The sequence below is a fragment of the Scleropages formosus genome, chromosome 3 (genome assembly GCF_900964775.1).
Source record: "Scleropages formosus chromosome 3, fSclFor1.1, whole genome shotgun sequence".
Classification (NCBI taxonomy): Eukaryota; Metazoa; Chordata; class Actinopteri; order Osteoglossiformes; family Osteoglossidae; genus Scleropages; species Scleropages formosus.
In genome coordinates, this window is record NC_041808.1 from 2,557,100 (window position 1) to 2,573,722 (window position 16,623).

Consider the following 16,623-nt stretch of genomic DNA (forward strand, 5'->3'; position numbering starts at 1 on the left):
ACCACATCCATATACAGGACTGCATTGTGAGTGATGGAGCTGGAGGGACTAGAGAAGTATTTCAACAAGACAACACAAAATGCAGGGAAAACAGGGTGCAGTTACTGTGTCACATGATGCTGTGGTGGTGGGAGGGTGTGTCTGCAGAGGGCCCCTACCCCCTACATATAGCGGCGCTTCCCCTTTGAGTGGCCGCACCACCCCAAAACTGTCCATGGTGGTGGGGAGGCCGCCATCGATGGACAAGTTCACCATCTGGTCAAAGGTGACGAGCTCCACCGTGTGGAAGAGCCCGTCGTTGATGGTCTCCGCACTGCAGGGTCACAAATGGAAGGGAAAGAATATGTCAAGGGTCACTTACAGCTGGGTGCACTTCCACAAGAGCAGCAGGAAGCCGTAGGAAGAAGTACGAGACAGCAGGAGGCAGCGCTCACCTGTAGATGGCGTGGCCAGGCTGGCTTCCCGGGTCGTAGCTGACCTTGACGTGACCTTGGTAGAGCTCCACAGCAATGTGGTCGTTGTCTCCATTGTAGAGCAGAATGCCGTTGTCCTCCGCTGTGGACACCTGGTTAACAGACAGGGAAGAGCCCCCAAACTGACTGTGTGAGTGTGTGTGTGAGTGCGCCTTCACATTTTCTCACGTGGCTCAGTGCCCACCTGCAGTGTGATGTTGGCCTGAGGCCTGTTCTTGAGGTCCCCGAGCAGCAGGTACGAGTCCCTGTCCACAAAGTTGACGCTGACGAGCTTCTCGCAACGCAGGCCCCCGAACCCGGGCAGGCACTGGCACATCGCTCGACCCCCTCGCTCCATACAGGGGGCGCCGTTCTGGCATTCCGCCAGGTCGCACAAGGAGCGGGGCGTCGGGGACAGTTCACATAGCTGTCCGCTGGGGAGAGAAGGAGATCAGTCAGTCCCAGACACAGAAAAGTACAGTTTGGCCACACACACACACACCTGGCCTTTACCGTACGTTGGCTTCTCTTGCCATGAACAGTGAACTTATGAACATTCGAAGTTACAAACATTCTCCACTTCAGTTTCTCTTGGCTGCGTTCTCTTCACTTGTCTGCTTTATGAGATCTGTGCCCAGTGCAGCAAAAGCGAAGGTGGCAGTAAAGGGCCCTAGAGAGGAGAGGAGTGTGATGCTTTTTACAGTTCCTTTCTGAGGTTCCTGGTGCTCCTGGTGCTGATCAGTCACAAAATGATGAACTTTCCACTTGTTTATGAGTCTTTCACTAATTGATTGTCCACAATCTGCATTAAACAGAGTTTGTGGAGACAATTGTTTTACATTTATTTGACATTTTTCTCCAGAGTGACTTACAATGTTAAGCTACTTACACTAATTTACTCATCTACACAGTTGGGTCATTTTTACTGGTAGAGTTTTAGGGTAAGTACCCTGCTCAAGGGTACTACAGCTGGAGGTGGGAGTTGAACCAATGACCTTTTGGTCCAAAGACAGCGGCTCTAATCATTACACTACCAGCTGTCTACATCTATTTTAAGTTTGATTAATTTTAATGAAGCTTGAAATTAATGACATATTTGAGAAAGTATTTATTTCAGCTATTTGTGATATTTCTAGAGGACCCGACCAATGAATGAACGGAGGGGCGTCTGCATCACTAACCATTTACTGATTGTGGCTTTGAGGGAAAAGTGAGTTGGTGACAAAACAAATTAGAAACTTCAAGTCCAAGTTGTGTTGAAGACCTGGTATGTGTGTGTGTGTGTGTGTGTGTGTGTGTGTGTGTGTGTGTGTGTGTGTGTGCACATGCGTTTGTATCTCTACCTTATTGTGCTCCTCATCTGTCAAAAGAGCTTGTGGTGCACATCACACCCCCTCCCTCACCTGTACCCTGGTGTGCAGATGCACGTGTAGCCGTTGACCTCGTCCACACAGCGTGCGCCATTCTGACAGCGATGCTCTGCACAGTCATCATAGTCCACGCTGCAGTTGTTGCCCACGTACCCAGGAGAGCACACACACCTGCAGTGCACACAAAGACCCGGTCGCCATGCCCTTATACACAGAAGCAGTACGAAAGCAGCCTACAGTGTAAATGAAAGTGGAGTCAGTCGCTACTGAGCACAGTTACATAACAGCTACAGCAGGCAACTGTGCAACACAGGTGAGGGGGGCCACACACGCAGGACAGCAGGCAAGCGCTGCACTTAGGGAGTTTAACACAACAGGAAGCACAGAACCAAAAATGAACCATGAAAGACGGCCTGAATGAGAGTGTTAGTGTGACTGTGTGCTGCACAAAGCATTTACATTTTAATATTAGTTCTATAAGTACAAGTGCAGCAACTGGAGCAGCATATGACCAAACAGAGTCACACACTGCAGGGAAGGGTGGAAGGTGGGGCCCTGCTCTGTGTGTGTGTGTGCATCTGACGACAGTGCCGCTCTGTTGTGGCGTGGATGCTCACCTGGGCCCGGTGACCGTGATGAGACAGGTGGAGTGATGTTGACAGGGGCTGCGCCCATGTGCGCACATGTCCACCATGTCCTCACACAGTTCCCCTGGAAAAGGCGACAGAGCACCACACGCAGGTTTCCTTTTTCGTTCACAGGCTCATGGTGCAAACTACGCAACACTCACTTGACTCAGACACTTGTAAGGTGAACCTGTTGTTCATGCCAGCTGTGAGAAATGCTCTTCTCATTCAGGACTGCCGCAGCGCCACCTGAGAAAACAACGTGTGTGTATATGTGTGTGTGTGTGTGTATGTGTATGTGTGTGTGTGTGTGTGTGTGGTCATACCTGTGTACAGGGGGCCGCACACACAGGTGTAGTTGTTCACCCCATCCACGCAGGTGGCACCGTTCTCGCAGTCATTGTCTTCGCAATCGTCCACGTCGACCTCGCAAGCGGCCCCTTCGAACCCATGGGGGCAGGAGCAGCTGCAGAAGGTGGGCAACTCTCACATGTGGAGAAGGGGCTCATGGTGTGTGTGGGTGTGTGTGTGTAGAAGACTCTGTTTCTGTGCATCCCTCCAGCATTCTCTCCCTCCGAAACGCACTCACCTGAAGGCCCCGTCCTCCTCCCAGCTGGCCTGGCAGGTTCCCCCATTGGAGCAGGGGTTGCTGGCGCAGGCGTTGAGCATTACCTCACAGTTTTTGCCCTGGAGAAAGCGCAACGCAACACAAAGACATATTACCAACAGCAGGTGGTACAGCGGTGTAGGAGTTACAGGAGCCTTGATATCCGGCAACTGCAGCAAAGTACTTTACATTTACATTCACATTTATTCATTTAGCAGACGCTTTTCTCTTAGCGATGTACATTTTAGCGAAAATACAATTTGTACATTACATTAAGAGACATGGTTGCAGACATGTGATTCTTAACTAAGCCTAGTTTGTTACTATCCAGTTGATGCACCGATGTTCATCGCTTAAGTAGGTGCATAAAACACAGGATAGATGAATCCTGATCACCTTCCTACTTTCCTTACTTTACGTGGATGACCTGAGAAAAGCTGATGGGTGAAAGCTCACCTTGAATCCAGGGGCACAGGTGCACCTATACACCTCCAGGGGGTCGCTGTGGCAGGCGCCCTGGTTCTGGCACGGAGCCGACACACATGGACTGCACTTGGCCAGCACAGCGGGGTCCACCTCGCCTGCAAAAGGCCACACGGTGATACGGCTGCACACGGCTGGGCCGTAAAGCCCATCCGGCAGCAAGCGCAAGAATCCACTGTCTTTCTCCTATTCTCTCTTGTCCTCATTCTCGCTCCCTCACCATGACACTCAAACTTCTGGGCGGGTGTAGTCAGCAGCAGTTTGCCCTCCATGCCTGATGGGCCAGTGCAGCGGGCGATGCCAGGCTCCTTATAACCTGTCTTCACCCAGTCAGACAGCCAGCGCAGGCGGCAGTCACAGTGCAACGGGTTTGCGCCGATCGCCCTTTGGCAGAGGGTCAGGTTCACAAAGGGGTCAGAGGTCAGAATAAGAGAAGCCGAAGAGAGGGAGGAAAGGAAGTGCCAAGCAGCTTCTTCCTTCAGAGTCTACATGAAAAAAACATCCTGATTAATAACACCCCAATTGCAATTAAAGCTTGCAGTAAAACTGCAGTCAAAGTTCATTTTTAAAGATCTTTGGAGTCAGACTGATTGTGTCTCATGTCAATATGCACTTTACAGTAGTGTGGACTACTTATATTTTGTATATAATATTGGGTACTGTATATTTTTCTATATTTTTCATCCCTTATTCACATACTCTATCTTCTCATCTATCTCGCCACTGTCATTCTGTCTGTGTTGTGGAAGTTCCTGTCACCAAGACAAATTCCTTGTATGTGTGAACATACTTGGCAATAAAGCTCGTTCTGATTCTGATTCTGATTCTGATTATAAAGCAGGATTGTTCAACCCCGTATGCAGATGATGATGACGATGATGTTCTTTGCAGCTATACTCACACCTACCAGCAGGTGTCACTCTACAGCTTTGCACAAGCTGCTTCAAATCATGCAGCCAGCTATTCCAAAATAGCCAGGAGGTGAGAAATGCGTTAAATGGATTCTACAGAAATTTACATTAAAATTACCCCCACAAGCATTGAATCCCTTAATTTAAATCCAACTGGACTGTGAACACAAAATATCTGGCAATAAACAGCAAATTGAAGAGACAGACAGGACTCATCCTAAGAATGTGAACATGCTAAGGCCTAATGGTTAATGCCATTGCATCTGCAATCAGCTGCTGAGGTTTGCATGCCTCGCAACACGCTGAAAAATTAGATAAATTCAGCAAAATGTCCCAGAGAATGTAAATAATTAGCTTATGATTTGCAAAGGAAAGGGACTGCTTGGTGGAGGGGTGTGTGTATCGCGTGCCAGAGAGCCTTGTCTGTACCTATTGAAGCTCCATCCTCCTCCTGTAATTACTTCATTAACCCGTCACTTTTGTATCACCGAAACGCAGTCTAGAACACATCATATAGTGTTTACATACAAACACAAAATTATGCAAACGAGCGACTTGCTACGAGGAGCAGCAGCATGGTGCGAATGGGATGCAGTGAAAGCCTTTGTACAGAAAGCTCTAAATCCCAACCCGGTGAGCACCCCGCTCCCCATGCCCCCCAACGCCACCCTTCTGCCTGTGCAACTTCAGAACGTGATGCGTGACCCCTGTGTTCCTCCAAATCGATTTGGTTCCATTACTTGTAAAACACACACTCGTCACGCAGATCAATGGGGCAGCGCCGCTCTGAGAACACGATGAGCACTCGACCAAACATCAATGACAGGGCCTGCGCTCACATCGCATCGACCGAGCACACATGCAAACACACACACACGAAGTATGCATGAAGAGGGCAGAGCAAACGCAATGAGTTTTAAAGGGCTGCTTGTGTGTGTCTGTGTATGTCGGGCCCAATGAGGGCAGTTTCCTGGAGTTAGCTGCTCACAGCGTGTGCTGTTCTGGTCAACTGACGGCTGACGCTGTCGGCTGCGAGGAATAAGAGGGCGGCGAACACTCGTACTTACAGGTGTGAGAGTGAGGCCACGTCGCTGAAAACGCCGTCAGGCAGCTCTGAGATATTGTTGCCATGCAGCGACCTTGGAGAGAAACACAGTGGGGAAAGGATGAGGGGAGGAGGAGGTGGATTTGTTAGATGGCTCCCGGTCAAGGAATATCATGGTCTCTAGGAGCAATGGCTCAAGGAGAAGCTCTGCTTTGGGAACGGTCTTCTCACGACCACACCAGCTAGAGGCTTTGCTCTGCAAACCTGGAGGCAAGAGGCCCGACATTTTAGCTCAATTCGACAGAACTGTGCAAAAAAGTGAGAAGTCTGCAACAAGTAGTGTTAGGAGAAATAACAATTAGCATTAGTGTGAGACATTGTGAACCCAGGAAGATGGTAAATAACTCCAAAGGACGCAGCAGGACTCTAACACCAGTCGCTGTTGAGGAACTGAGATGTACTGGACACCGGAGGTTCGGCTCTCCAGCTCCTTTGTACCGGATTGCTCAGATGGAGCACTGGATGAGCAAGCATGAGGGCGGGGCCAGGGGGTGGGGGTGTTCCAGGTCTGTGCAACAACTGCCAGGTACCCCCAGCTGCTCTCCTCTACAGAGAAGAGGAAGATGAAGCCAACATTCCTGAGGTGGGGCCCCTGTCCTGGACTGCAGCAAAGCACTCCTTCTCTCCGCCTGTCTTGTTCCTACTGAACCCCCTACCCCACCTCCTGCCCCCCACCACTGCTGTTAAGGAGGCCGTTAACACCCGGGAAAAACACTCATGAGCATCACACACTTTATTCCCCCAAGAGGCCAATTAGCAGCTTATGAACATAAAACAAAAACCACATCTATTCAAGAGAAACCTCAGATCTTTTTGATGGGGTTTGTCATGCGTTTTTCCCCCTTAGCCTTGACCTACCTCCTCCGTGAAAGAGCCACACGTCCTGCCTCATTAAGAATTTTGCACCTAAGTGTGGTACGGGAAGCTCAAAACGCCTGGCTTGTTTTTCTTTTCGGACAACTGCAACTTTGAACTTGGAGACCCTCGTGACTGGGAAAATGAGCCATTTAAAAGGGGCTCGTTGCAGAGCCGTCTCGCCTTAACAGCTCTCTGTTCAAACAAGAGAGCGAGCGAGAGAAAATGCGGTGGCACCAATTGACATTTTATAGAGCGCCTTTGATGGATCGCACCGGCAGTAAAGGGATCAAAGTTTCTCGCATTGGCCCTGTGAAAGTCTCAACGGCTCTGAGACGGTCCTGGAGCTGGGTGCACCGCGGTGTCATTCCAGCCGGAGTGGGACGCTGGAGCGGGCGACGCTGGCGATCGTTAACTTGAAAAGGCAGCCGGGCGGCAAAGTGCTCCCTGAGCGACGTCACAACTTCATTACGATTTCATTGCCTTTGGCCGTAAAGGGGGAACGGAAGCGACTGCCTTTGAAAGCAGAGACTTGCCACATGTCCCTGCATGGGGGTCCCTCGCACAGTGCCTGGGCCAAGACGGAGGGACCGTTGAATAAGAATGCTCCCTAACAGACGCGCAGACATGCAAACGCACACACACGCAGACACGCACGGGTCGGTCCATGGGTCTCAGTGTGCAGTGCAGCCCCATGCGCCATGCCGTCTTGTATTCTGTGACACGCAGCTGACAGATGGCTGGCTGACGCCCTGTGCTTCACGACAGGGGCAGGGGGTGCGGAGGAAGTCCTAATGGAGCTTGTGGAGTCACTTTGCTGCAGACGTCTGCACCAGTCGCCTGAGGTTCCAACAAATGGGCGCGACGCCATGTGAGGCGCTCAGTAATTTGGTGCTGGTGCTGTCGCCGGTCTCGCTCTCCCTCACAGTGGGGAGCTGTGCTCACAGAGCTGCTGCTGACAGAGAGACTTTGGTGGATGGACAGCAGGCAATGCCAGGGACTGACCGATGACCTGCTCCCCCCTGCTCTGTTACTGCAGCCCTGGTGTGTATGGCACACACTTCCCAGCTTTACTGACATACACCCAAGACCCTCTCAATGTGTAGGCCGCATGAGGATGGGAGGGAGAGTGAGAAACCCTACTTTAATAAACATTAAATTAATGAGTCAATAATCAATACTTACAGCAGCCTGAGTGAGCGGAGACCAGCAAAGGCCAAAGCAGGGATGCACCGAAGAGAATTGTAACTGAGGATCCTGTAAACACAGAGAAGTGGTCAGTCACTGCTCTGGTCATGGCCAACGCGCTGGGGTCAGGGGGCTTGTGGGCTGCATCATGGGCACGTGACAAAAGCAAATCGATTTGAGTGTATAAACAATTAGTGCACATGGTTACTGTACTCCCTATATCCTGTATGACAAGAGCCTTCGTGTGAGCACTGTCCATGCTGCTTGACTTACAACGTGGTGAGCTGGCTCATGTTGGCGAAGGAGGAGTTGGACAGGGAGCTGATCTTGTTGTTGCTCAGGTCCCTGCGAAACACACCAAAGGGATGGTAAGAAGTGTGTGCAGCACTGCGGAAGGTGTAGGGTGGAAATAAAGAGGCTCCAGGATGACACACTCACACCAGCTGCAGGTGTTTGAAGCTGGACAGCTCCTTGGGGACCATGTTGAACTGGTTTCCATCCAGGTACCTGCAGAGGAAGAGGCGATTCTGAGGTCTGAGTCGGGCAGTTGGGGACTCTAGGTTAACAGTGACAAGCAAGTCAATGTCAGGAATATGTCATAGTGGTCCACACACCCAGAGGGGACACGTGAGTCCTATTACTTGTGTTTATCTTGCACAAGTCATCTTTATCTGACACTTGAAGCCTAACACTGACAGCACAGTAATGCATCGATTTTTACTCTACTGGTTTGCGAATCCAACTAAATTTAATTAGGCAGACTTAGTGAGTGAGATAAGCATGCAAACTAATCACATTAATGGTGTTCTGTAGGATTCTATTTGAATGCAAATTACCCACTTTATGAAAGTGAAAATGCAAACATAGTTTAACACAAACTAGCACCTCCTGTAAATTCAAGTCACATTTAATTCTGGGAGCCAAACATTTTACACGGAGACTGACATTCTGTAGCTCCTGAATCAGCCTCATCGTACAACTTCATTCTACACATATGAACAGATACTGAACGAGCCATTCACTTACTGAGTATTTTACACATTCTCTTCACATACAATATGTTTCTCTATGGCACTCTGGCAGGACCCTGGTCCTGAACCACCATCCTGCCCTCTACCTCAGGGTTTTATGAGCCTGTGGGACACCGCTAGCGAGGAAGGGGAGGGCTGCCCGGTGAAAGGACAGCCACAAGCCTTCCCACAAACATCCCCTCACTAAGAGAATGTTCTCTTTGTACCATTAAACCACAGTCCCCAACCCTAACCCTAACCCTCAGACCTCGGGGAGTGTAGGCATTCTCCATCTAAGTTCTCCCACCTGTCTAAGAATGTGCACTGGAAGACATGGGACCAAAAGGAAGACCACCACAGTTTGTTTAGGATACCACAAGCACCCCTCGCCTTCCCTCGACTGCCCTGAGCTCCATATTTATGCCTGAATCTGCCCATTCACAGCCTGAGAATCCATTAGTAAACATTAAGCAGTCAAACTCATGGGTTATTTGCACCCTTGATGTTTTTTTAATGTGGGGAAGATGCCGGGAACAAGCAGCGCACTGCACCGGTGTCATGGCACAGATTACACAGATAAGGATTACAGTGTTTGCTTAGCAGATGCTTTCCTCCAAAGAGGCTTACAGAGCTTACATATTTGTTTTACGCTTGGTCCGTTAATACAACTGGATACATCACTGATACTGTTATTTTACACTGCACCCAGTAATACCACTGGTTGCTACACATACTGTTCTTGCCAGCGCTGCTTTGAGCCTCCAAACTGTTGCAACTGAAATAATATGAAAGCATTATTACCTTAAAGCAACATTTAATATTAATTGTTTTAAACTGCGAGCCACTGCTTGCTATACATGGTAGGAGTCACAACTATGGCCCACCACCCTTGTAGGACCCAAACCCCGCACTCACAGCTCAGTGACATTGCGAGGTACACCCCTGGGCAGGCCACGCAGGTGCTTGTTGCTGCAGCGCACCACCGTGTCCAGGCAGGTGCACTCGCTGGGACACTGTGGACGTGGCATGCAGTTGGCCTCTTCCTGCCCTGGAGACAGAAAGGGGGAGGGTACGAGCGAGAGGGGGCGGGAGAGGACAAGAAGTTTGTAAAGAGGATTAAGCTTTCAGTGCTGCAACTAATATGCACGCTAAACACACTGCAAATACCTACTGCACGTTTGTTCAGCATTATTTATTTTTCCTTTATTTGTTTGGTCGCTTGGCAATTTTACCCAAAGCCTATTATAGTTCGGCTCACGAGCCATCCCACCCCCTGCAGTTCTCTATTATACAGAATCTACGTCAATTGTTCAGCTCTGGTATCAACAGTCACAGATTAAAATATTGAGGCAACACAAAAGAGGAATCCATATTCTGGTTCATATGACACTTGAGCACTTGGGAATGTAAACAGCGGCACAGTGCAGAATTCCCAGCGTCTGGCTGCGGAGTAGCAGATAACATGAGGGAACATGACTGGCATCCAAGGAGGTGGCACTTTTCAAAACCCAGAAGACTAACGGCTGTTACATCCCTGAGAAGAGGACACGACCCGAATTGCACTAGGAAAATACGTAGCTGTCTAAACTGGTAAACCATCAGCGGTGACTCAAACTCCACATGAAGGTGCTTGCCAAGTAAACGTATGAAGACTGAAAATGTGACAGACCTCAGACCTCAGAGAGAGACAGAGCCTCACTGGCTGCACGTAATTGCTCTACAGACCATAAGCTAAGGTTAAGTATTGTGGCTTGGAGAACATCCCTGACCACCGGTATCACAGTGTGCAAAAAACGCTGTATTACACGTGCCGTGACACAATACATGTGTGGCCGGTGGATGCTCGTGTGAGGAAAGCTGACTTTGAACGAAACAGAAGGTGAGCTAACGCAGCACATACCCTCCTCGCAACGAAAGTCGGGCAACGCCACGTCCTGTAGCGGGATCTCCTTGAGGAAGGCAGGTCGCTGACACCGGGGGTTTCCTGTCACAATCTTGCGGCTGCGCAGCCACTCCCCGAGCCAGGACAGGCGGCAGTCACAGTGGAAGGAGTTGGCCAACAGGTTCCTAGAAAGGATGTTACGTGGGTGGGTGGTGTGAAAGCCCTTACAGAGAGCTCGAGGAGTGCACACAAAGTGAGCACAAAGCAACGCTTGTTATGATTATGTACATTATGAATGGGATATATAGGGATTCGTTATGATTAGTATATCCTAAGCAGACTGTGTGTAAAAGCAACTCAGACAGAGAGAGTTAGATGGTTGGCAACCCCCGTACAGTGTGGACAGGGCCTGCAGCGTGTCAAAAGCTCCCGGAGTGATTGTTGTCAGCTGGTTGTCATACAGCGACAGCAGGCGAACGTTGTGCAGCCCTGTGAAGCTGTTGTTGTGGATGCAGCTGATGCGGTTATTCCGGAGCATTCTAGAACACAAAGAGACCTTGTTATGCCTCAGTGCGTGCTTTTCATGTGGAGTTGTGGGTGAACAAGTATGACAGAGGTGGGCGAAGGAGGTGGGACACTTACAACATGCGCAGCCCCTCCAGCCCCCGGAACATCCCACTGCGCACCGAGTCCAGCTGGTTCGCGGTTAAGTGAAGCTCACTGACGGATGCTGCTCCTTCAAACGCGCCGTCCTCGATCTCTGTGATCTTGTTGTTGCTCAGGTTACTGCAGGCGCAGAAAACAAAGGTAGAAAAGTTGGGCCAACAAATAGTTAACACCATTCCACTGACCAGAGGCAAGAGGAAATGTTTAACTTGCAGAAGCAAGAGTGAAGAAACATGGCAATGAACCGCATAAAAACTTACATCTTCTTGAGCTGGGTAAGAGTCTTGAAGACTCCTGTGGCTTCCAGGACTGAAATCTCATTATTGTTGAGGCGTCTTGTAGAGGTCAAATAAAAACAAGGTTAAACAAGGTCAAGAGGTAAAAGTACACCAACATATGAACACACAGTTTGGCGGGGCATTTTTGAACTGCTTGTTTTTCTACCACAGTGATTTATTCCAGAGCTTGTCCCACATACTTCCCCACGATGACCCCAGTCACTGTAACTGTGAGAGGTCGAACTCGGTGTACTGAACACTTCTGTTGGGATGACTTGTCGCCGACACGCTCCTACTCTCCTCACTCAACACAAGCATCTGCGTGGCCACTGTAAGTGTCCAAGGGTTCGTGAAAGGGTCTTCAATTATTAGCTTTGCTTAGGTAAATATTGCTTGGAAGGGGTGAAACCAGACATCTGGATATCATGTTCAGTGTATTCGGCAAACGCAACCGGTCCCGACCACAAATCCCCACACTGTCTTTCCATCAAAGCGGCCAGATGACGACTGCATAAGTCCTGATATTGCAGCTTCCTATGGATCTGAGACGACTTGACCGCAGCTTCTGTGCTGGTGTGGTTAGTGAGGTTCCCAAACCAGAGTGTGTGTTGGGGTAATACAGCTTAAACATAGAAAATGGCCAAGCTAGTGGTCGGTGTATAGAGCAAATATGACAGTTTATCTATCTTTATGTGTAAATATATTATTGTATTTGTATAAATACTCATCTGTACATTTGTGTGTCAGCTAGTGAGACAGTAGGTATGTGGAGGGGGGCCCTCATAGCTCAGTGGTGCAGTCCTCTGTGTGTGTCTCTGTGTGTGTGTGTGTGTGTGTGTGTGTGTGTGTGTGTGTGTACAAGCAGGGGTCCTCACAGCTCAGCTGTGGAAGCCGGGATGTGCTCGGGAATCTTGGTAAGACGCAGGTTGGAGCAGTCTACCACACCGGCCTCACAGCGGCACTTGGGAGGACACACAGGGTCACTGCCACAGTCCGTGTTGAGTCGGGTGTCCTCTGCACCTGGAGTACAAGCAGAGTGGTCAACTTCATCTTCATCAGTATCAACCAACATCACTTTACAGCGCAGAATTCCGAGACTTTCAGTCAAAGCAAGTGGGAGATACAACTGTGGAAAACTCTGGAAGGAACATAAATTATTTCCATGGAAGAAGTAAGAGAGAGCGAGGTACGCAAGAGATGAATGTGGGTCTTATAGTTAGTGGGTGATGACAATTAATGGCGGAGAGCTGGAAGGAGATGCAGGCCATGAAAACAGTTTTATGAAAAACAAACAGCTGGGGTCTGGGGAGAATCTGTAGATTTGAAGCACGGCAGGGAGGCAGACAGTCCAGGAGAGACAGAGATGGGCTTTCGACAAGGAATCAGATTGCTCCTTGGGAAGGCTTTGGGTGAGAGGGTGGTGAAGATGAGAGGAGCACAGGGTGAGAGGTGAGCAGGGGAAGGGGGGGGGGGAGGGATGATGGAAGGAATGAAGAAAGTGTTTTCCTTTGTTTTTTAATTCTTTTTTCCATGAGTTAAGAATAGACATTACATCTACCTAAGTGAATGAAGGCTGTAATTACCGGCTACTTCAGAGATGGACCGAGCAGACAGTGCTCCTGTTGCATTTTACCCGTGACGGAGATCGACACACAGATACACACATACGTCTGCTCGCCGAGCCAAGTCAAGGCACAGAAATGCTGAACCGTTCCAAAAACTAGAGCGCCCACAGGGCAGGGACATGACTTTCAAGACAGTGGCAAAAAATAGCAAAAACAAATTCGGGATGAAACGGTCCCAGAGGACACAGAGAGATATAAGGAAGGCGTGCAGACAGGCAGCGGGGGCATCTCTCACCTGGGATGTAGTACTGCTCCTTAGCTGTCAGGGAAACACAATAAAAACAAACAGTGTCAGTCACAGAGGGGGTGCATGCGTGTATGTGCATGTGACAGTAGTGTTACAGATGGAGCGTGCTGGGAGTACAGCTTTAAAAAACAAATGCATGCCCCACCCTTGGCCCCCATGGTAAACCATGTGACCGAACAGAGGAGAACAGTGTGTGTAAAACAAACATAACAAGCCTGGGGGTGTGTGGAGAGCAGCGGACAGCAGTGCCGTCAGCCCTCGGATGCCTTTGACTGAGAAACCAGACACTGTCTGCTAATAAAGATGCATCCATCCATCCATCGTCAACAAACGCTTGTCCCGAGGGAGTCACGGCGAGCCGGAGTCTTACCCGGCAACACAGGGCGCAAGGCTGAAGGGGGAGGGGACACACCCAGGACGGGACACCAGTCCGTCACAAGGCACCCCACGCAGGGCTCGATCCCCAGACCCACCACACAGTGGGCACTTGTGGAACCCGGCGCACCACCACACCTCCGCTAATAAAGATGGCACGTGGAAAAGTGGAAACCCACAAGGGGCCAGAAACGTACACTGCCCTTTCTCCTTTCACAGCTAAAGCGCCCCAAGTAGGCACATGCTACAGCCTCATGATCCAGAAGCTCTGCGCAATACGTCAGTGCCTTGGGAGGGGACACTCCAGGCAAGAACTTAAGTGTGCCAGTGTCTCAGATGTGGGAGATTAAGCTGGGCCTTACTGACCATCCAGACCTTGGTGCTGAAAACAGGAATGAGATAAGGCAAGAAAAGTGCGGGGCTGAACCTGAGATCTGGCAGAGGAAAGACCAAGGTAAAAGAGGGTATGGCACAAAGGAGACTGCTGGGAGCCGGGGACGGTGCGCTCACCCGAGCAGCGAAACTTCTTGCTCTTGATCTGGCCGATGCGCTTGTTGGCAAGCCGCCGCGGACTGGCACAGCGGGCACCGCTCGTCTCGATGGGGTTAGAGCGCAGGTAGTCGGCCAGCCACTTCAGGTTACAGTCGCAGATGAAGGGGTTCTGGGCCAGGTGTCTGTGGGGAAGAGATGTGACCTGCTCAGCTTCCCTTGTTTCAGTACAGATTTTATCAGTATGTTGAATAAAACCAATGAAAACACATGCCAGTGGGCAGAAATGATAGAAATGGTAAAAATATCCCTGCATTGTCAGTAACTGCTGGTCCAGTGCAGGGTTGTGGTGCTCTGTAGCCTGTCTTACACCATGTCAAATTCCTTGCAGGTAAAAACATAGTCGGCCAATAAGCGTTACTTAACTTATGACCCTCCCACAATTTGCTCAGCTAGAAGAAATGTCCTTGCAAAGTCCTGGTGGAGTGTGCTTCATGGCTGAAAGAGTGTGTGTGAGGTGTGATACCCAGGTTATGCTAAAGTAGGGGGTCTAACTCCTCCGTCTTTGGAATGAAGATCGTTTTGAGGCAGATCAGAGCCAGTGGAGTGGGAGCAGGTCAGCAGCCTTTTAGCTTTTCTGTTTTTACACACAGATGTACAGTTAAACAGTAGTGCTACCAGAACCGTTGAAGGGCGACTGCTTAGCTCTGCTGATGGCTTAGGGTATGTGAATGTGTTTGAGCAGCTGTGTGCAGGTGTGTACCTGAGTGAAGAGACACACACAGCTCAGCCAATCGACCCCATGACCTGCACACATCCTCTGGGATGAAGGTTGGGGATGTGATATGTTTCATGGTGGTGGAACAGAGTGTAAGCTCTTTTTATGGTGTATCATTAGGTATCCTTAGCTGCTGCTCTGTGAGGCAGGAAAAGCAAACAACTCGAATAGAGTAACCATGAAAAAATGCTGGATATGTCAGTGGGACCGGAGGAACAAGGCTCTCCGAAGATTTAGAGCGTTCTAAAGTGTCAAAACCTTGCATTGGTACTCTGACATAAACAGGTAGCACAGAATGTCTTTTGGGTTGTTTGTATATCCTGTGGAACAGCTTTGTCTCACAGCCTGTCTGGAGTGTGTACTGTGGTATGTCAAGAGAATACATCCTTGATGGCGTGAGTGTGTCACTAAATGTGTATCACAGAATCTCTGTGTATGTTTGTAAGTACGTATGGGTGTGTGTGTGTCTGTGTGTGTTAGTGTATTCATTTTCTTCATCTTGTTGGGATCTTTTTGGAGATGTTTCCACAAGAATGGTAAATGGAGAAAAACAGATCATGTGGGTTGGCAAGGTAAATGACTGTGCGTGTATGTCTGGTGTCAGCATACTCACAGTGTTTGAATTGCCCGAAGTGAAGAGAAGGTGCCTTTGGACAGGGTCTGGATCTTGTTGTCGTACAGAGAAAGCAGAGACAAGTTCTGCAGGTCCTGGAACGTACTGGCCCGGACACAGTGGATCTTATTGGCATTTAGCAGCCTTGGTAGACAGAGACAAACACACACAGACATCCAAACACACAGACACACACAGAGATGGGGATTTGGGAAGAGGGAGAGTAAAAGAGGTTATAAACAATAGATCACTCAGCCACTGTTGTCAGCGCACTGAAATCCTGCTTATTATCATCCTGATTATTGTGCACTGGCCTGCTGTGCTGAGCGACGCTGATTTATCTTCTTTAAAATATTACTGCACATAAATCCACTGAAGGCTGCACTTTACCAGTATAAACTACTGCATACATTTTGCTGAAAAAAGCAATGATAAAGCAGAAGTCCCCACTCCAACCTCCATCGTGGAATGTGAATGGGAATCTTTTCTGTTTTGAAGCTGATGCTTTTCTCCAAAGCAACATAAAACATTAAGCTACTTACAATTATTTACCCATTTATACAGCTGGGGAATTTTACTGGAGCAATTTAGGGCGAGTACCTTGCTCAAGGGTATAGCTGGAGAGGGGATTAAAACCTACAACCTTTGGCTCCAAAGGCAGCAGCTCCAACCAGTACACTACGAGCTGTGCCCACTTTTGAGTCCCAAACACTGAGCCCCCTTCTGCATTGCAGCAGAATTTCCGCAGACTTACAGCAACTGCAGGGCAGTCAGGCCATCAAATACACCCTTGGGCAGCTCTGTGATCTTGTTCCCATATAAAACCCTGAAAATTAAACCAACAGATCAATAATTCAAAGTTTATTTGACATTTTTACTAAAACGCAAAAATGAGTGCAGGCTTTATCAGGGTTAATAAATTAGAGAATGCTGCTGGAATAAGAAGCCACGGTCACTCACAGGGAGTTGAGGGAACGCAAGCCCTGAAATGCGTCGGGGGCGATCTCCGAGATCTGGTTGTTGCTGAGGTCTCTACGGGAGGAAAACGGGCACCTTTCACCAC

At 49.3% G+C, this 16,623-nt stretch overlaps 1 protein-coding gene across 2 annotated transcripts in view; it reads right to left on the reverse strand.

Annotated features, from left to right (window-relative positions):
• LOC108924720 (slit homolog 1 protein-like) overlaps positions 1–16,623 on the reverse strand; it is an 80,940-nt gene that overhangs the window by 5,209 nt on the left and 59,108 nt on the right. For both annotated transcript variants that reach the window (XR_003797544.1, XM_029250184.1), the window contains exons 11-34: positions 16,521–16,592; positions 16,315–16,386; positions 15,561–15,704; positions 14,191–14,354; positions 13,294–13,317; positions 12,309–12,453; positions 11,416–11,490; positions 11,132–11,275; positions 10,885–11,028; positions 10,508–10,674; positions 9,523–9,655; positions 8,036–8,104; positions 7,871–7,942; positions 7,595–7,666; positions 5,517–5,588; positions 3,759–3,922; positions 3,512–3,636; positions 3,038–3,135; positions 2,775–2,914; positions 2,440–2,533; positions 1,856–1,993; positions 658–886; positions 435–565; positions 159–313 (exon numbers count right to left, since the gene is read on the reverse strand). Coding sequence is in view for 1 of the 2 variants with exons in the window: in XM_029250184.1 (XP_029106017.1) it covers positions 159–313; positions 435–565; positions 658–886; positions 1,856–1,993; positions 2,440–2,533; positions 2,775–2,914; positions 3,038–3,135; positions 3,512–3,636; positions 3,759–3,922; positions 5,517–5,588; positions 7,595–7,666; positions 7,871–7,942; positions 8,036–8,104; positions 9,523–9,655; positions 10,508–10,674; positions 10,885–11,028; positions 11,132–11,275; positions 11,416–11,490; positions 12,309–12,453; positions 13,294–13,317; positions 14,191–14,354; positions 15,561–15,704; positions 16,315–16,386; positions 16,521–16,592 (2,843 nt within the window). In the remaining variant the exon portion in view is untranslated. The remainder of the gene's footprint in view (positions 1–158; positions 314–434; positions 566–657; positions 887–1,855; positions 1,994–2,439; positions 2,534–2,774; positions 2,915–3,037; positions 3,136–3,511; positions 3,637–3,758; positions 3,923–5,516; positions 5,589–7,594; positions 7,667–7,870; positions 7,943–8,035; positions 8,105–9,522; positions 9,656–10,507; positions 10,675–10,884; positions 11,029–11,131; positions 11,276–11,415; positions 11,491–12,308; positions 12,454–13,293; positions 13,318–14,190; positions 14,355–15,560; positions 15,705–16,314; positions 16,387–16,520; positions 16,593–16,623) is intronic.